At 35.9% G+C, this 2,689-nt stretch overlaps 1 protein-coding gene across 1 annotated transcript; it reads left to right on the plus strand.

Moving 5' to 3' along the window:
- Window positions 1-265: 265 nt before the first annotated feature.
- LOC117120033 lies at window positions 266-2,417 on the plus strand (the record flags this gene model as incomplete). Its single annotated transcript, XM_033265031.1, has 2 exons — window positions 266-662; window positions 2,302-2,417. Coding segments are annotated over 2 exons (494 nt in total), but the record flags the coding sequence as incomplete, so codon positions are not given.
- Window positions 2,418-2,689: the final 272 nt, after the last annotated feature.

Here is a 2,689-nt window from a genome sequence, read left to right on the forward strand (position 1 = left end):
TTTTAGGTCTGTTGTCATTTTAATTGTTTGTAATTGTTACTTGTTTTATAGGAAATAACTCAGATATTGTTTGTTCAGACTTTGCCAGATTATGTATGCTTAGCATCTGATCAAAAATAATAGTTGTCTTCCTTTTGCAAGCGAAACTATAATGTACTTCACACTAATGTTTGATGTTGCATTTGTCTAGCAGACAAAAATCAGTGCATTTCTGGTGTGTTTTTCTTACTGTGTAATTTCGCAGATCACTGATTTCTTATTATAGGTACAAAGGGAGAAACAATAGAATCAAGTCACAGTGTGACATGCAGTCTTATAAAAGAGGCCTGCCAAGAAAAAGTTGCTGTTGAGGCAACCGATTCTTCTGAAAAGGCAGAACCTTCAGAATCTGATGCGACACCAGTCAAGGAAATGTCTACGCCAGACCCTGATGACAAAGAGAATGTAGAGACAACCACTTCTCCTGAAGCAGCAGTAAATGCTGAAGAGACTAAAAAGAACTATTTCATTAAGTTATCAAGTGGCTCGTCAAGAGATTCTGGATTTGGCGTATTTGGGAAATTTAGTCCCTCATCCCTACGGATCCTAGATCAGGGGAACCAAAAGCAGACAGCAGCAGAGAACTATTTCTTGCAGTTTGCACCAAACACAAGTAACGAAAGGTTTGTAAATGCGTTTGCTGAACTCTGGAGGTTATATTAAACAATGTCCCTAAAATTTTTGAGTACAGTTGAACTTGCTTAAGTCGAATCCAAAATGCCATTGAAATATTGTTTGACTTAGATAAAATTTGACTTATAGATTGTTAATTAATGGAAAACACAACAATTTGGCATGTAAAATAAGATCGACTTAGAAATTATTCGACTTAGAAATTATTTGACTTAGGCACAGTCGACTTAGGCAAGTTTAACTGTATACTGCGCTATGCTGTGATAGTGGAATCGTATCGTATCCTAGGCACAATGCAATAGGCATAAAAAGGATAGAATGAAAATGCACAGATGAAAATATATTTCCATGATGAGTGACGAAATGGAGTAAATATAAACCAATGTCACATGAAACGAATTCCACCAATTAAATGACAGGGATCTATTTAAGTGTGTTATAAAATGTGTTAAGTGGAATATTTCTGTGAAATGGAATGTGTTGAGTTTCATTTCATTTGGCAGGCATGCCAAGTACAGTGTGAATGTAGTTTCATCAGGTTGGTAATTGGTCCTAAGTTTTGACAGATGACCAATGACTGATAGCACTTTGTCCGATAATTGATTATATTTACTCCACGCCCCAAGTCCTCTTAAATTGACTTAATGCATCAGATTTTTTAAATCAGGCCCCTAAATGTTTGTTGACCCTGACTTAGCTGGAAGGGTCACCAGGTATAAAAATTTAAAAAAGGAAAAGTATAATCATGATCTTCATCAACATAATTTTCATTAGTATTATAGTAGTATTTAAATAAATAATATTATATTGTAATGATTATTTTTTATTTGCTTTGATATTATTCGGCTTTAGAAACAAGCATATACAATAGGTAAAACATGATTATAATTTACATCACAGGTTAGCAAAGTGCAGCCGGACAGTGACTTTCTTGCAACCCGTGAAAACAAATCAAGAAAAACCCTTTGTGTGCAGCCCAACACCGATTATCTATAAAAAGTAATATTGAAACTGAGAAGAATTTGGTATAAAAGCAGTGCATGGAAGTTTTTTAAAGCTGAATGGAACCATCAAAATTTGGGTGCAGCCCTCTGTATTAATAAAAAAAAAATTCACTTTTTGTGCCCACCCCTGATTTACATAAAATAATAATTAATTAATTTGCTCCAGTCTACATTACCATTATGTGGCACAGTAGTGAAGCCGTAGACTTCCAGGTAAATGATCAGGGGTCGATTCAAAACCTAATCACTTGTTTAATGGTGTTTTTTGACGAGGAAATTGATTCATGTTGTCTCTTTCTACCTAGTAGTTGAATAATTGACAGATTACAAATTTAGAGACTTAAGCCAGGTAGTCACTGGGTCGTGCGATGGTCATACAACCGTCTCACGACGAATCCAACTCTGCTCCGTGTGAACGCTGGACGACACGACACCGTCTACTGATTGTCGGTGGCAGTCTGAACGAATCGTCATTAAAAACAATACGTTGCGCATGCGTAGTCGCGCTGTGTTCTTCATATAATCACGACGACCGGTGGGCACGGTAAGAGCCCGGCTTTAGAGAGAGGAGAATTCATCGTATCTTCACATTATCCTGTTTTATTCTTTGTTTTTCTGTTATTAGCACGGAAGAGAATACCGAAAACCCCAAGAGCGTCAGCGGTTCAGGGTCAAGCTTTGTTTTTGGTCAAAACTTGACTGACAGAGTAACTGTAAGTTGAGAAAAAAAATTCTGAACATATTAGCGGGTACTGTAGACAGGGCTGTATCCAAGATTGTCATTTCGGGAGGGGTGCGTAAAGATGGAGCTAATGGGATACCTAGAAGCCACAGCAAAGTGAAGAAGACTGAGCCAGCTTCAATAATTTAATGACTACTGGCAAATTTAGCACCCAAATAGTGTCCTAGCATCAAATTGTTATTTAAAATGTAAAGATTTTACATTTTATTACAATTTTAAAATTACTATTATATGTAATATAAATATGTTATATATATATATATATATATAT

Source organism: Anneissia japonica, unplaced genomic scaffold (genome assembly GCF_011630105.1).
Source record: "Anneissia japonica isolate Jap-2015-1 unplaced genomic scaffold, ASM1163010v1 scaffold12102_len2919_cov118, whole genome shotgun sequence".
NCBI classification, from domain to species: domain Eukaryota; kingdom Metazoa; phylum Echinodermata; class Crinoidea; order Comatulida; family Comatulidae; genus Anneissia; species Anneissia japonica.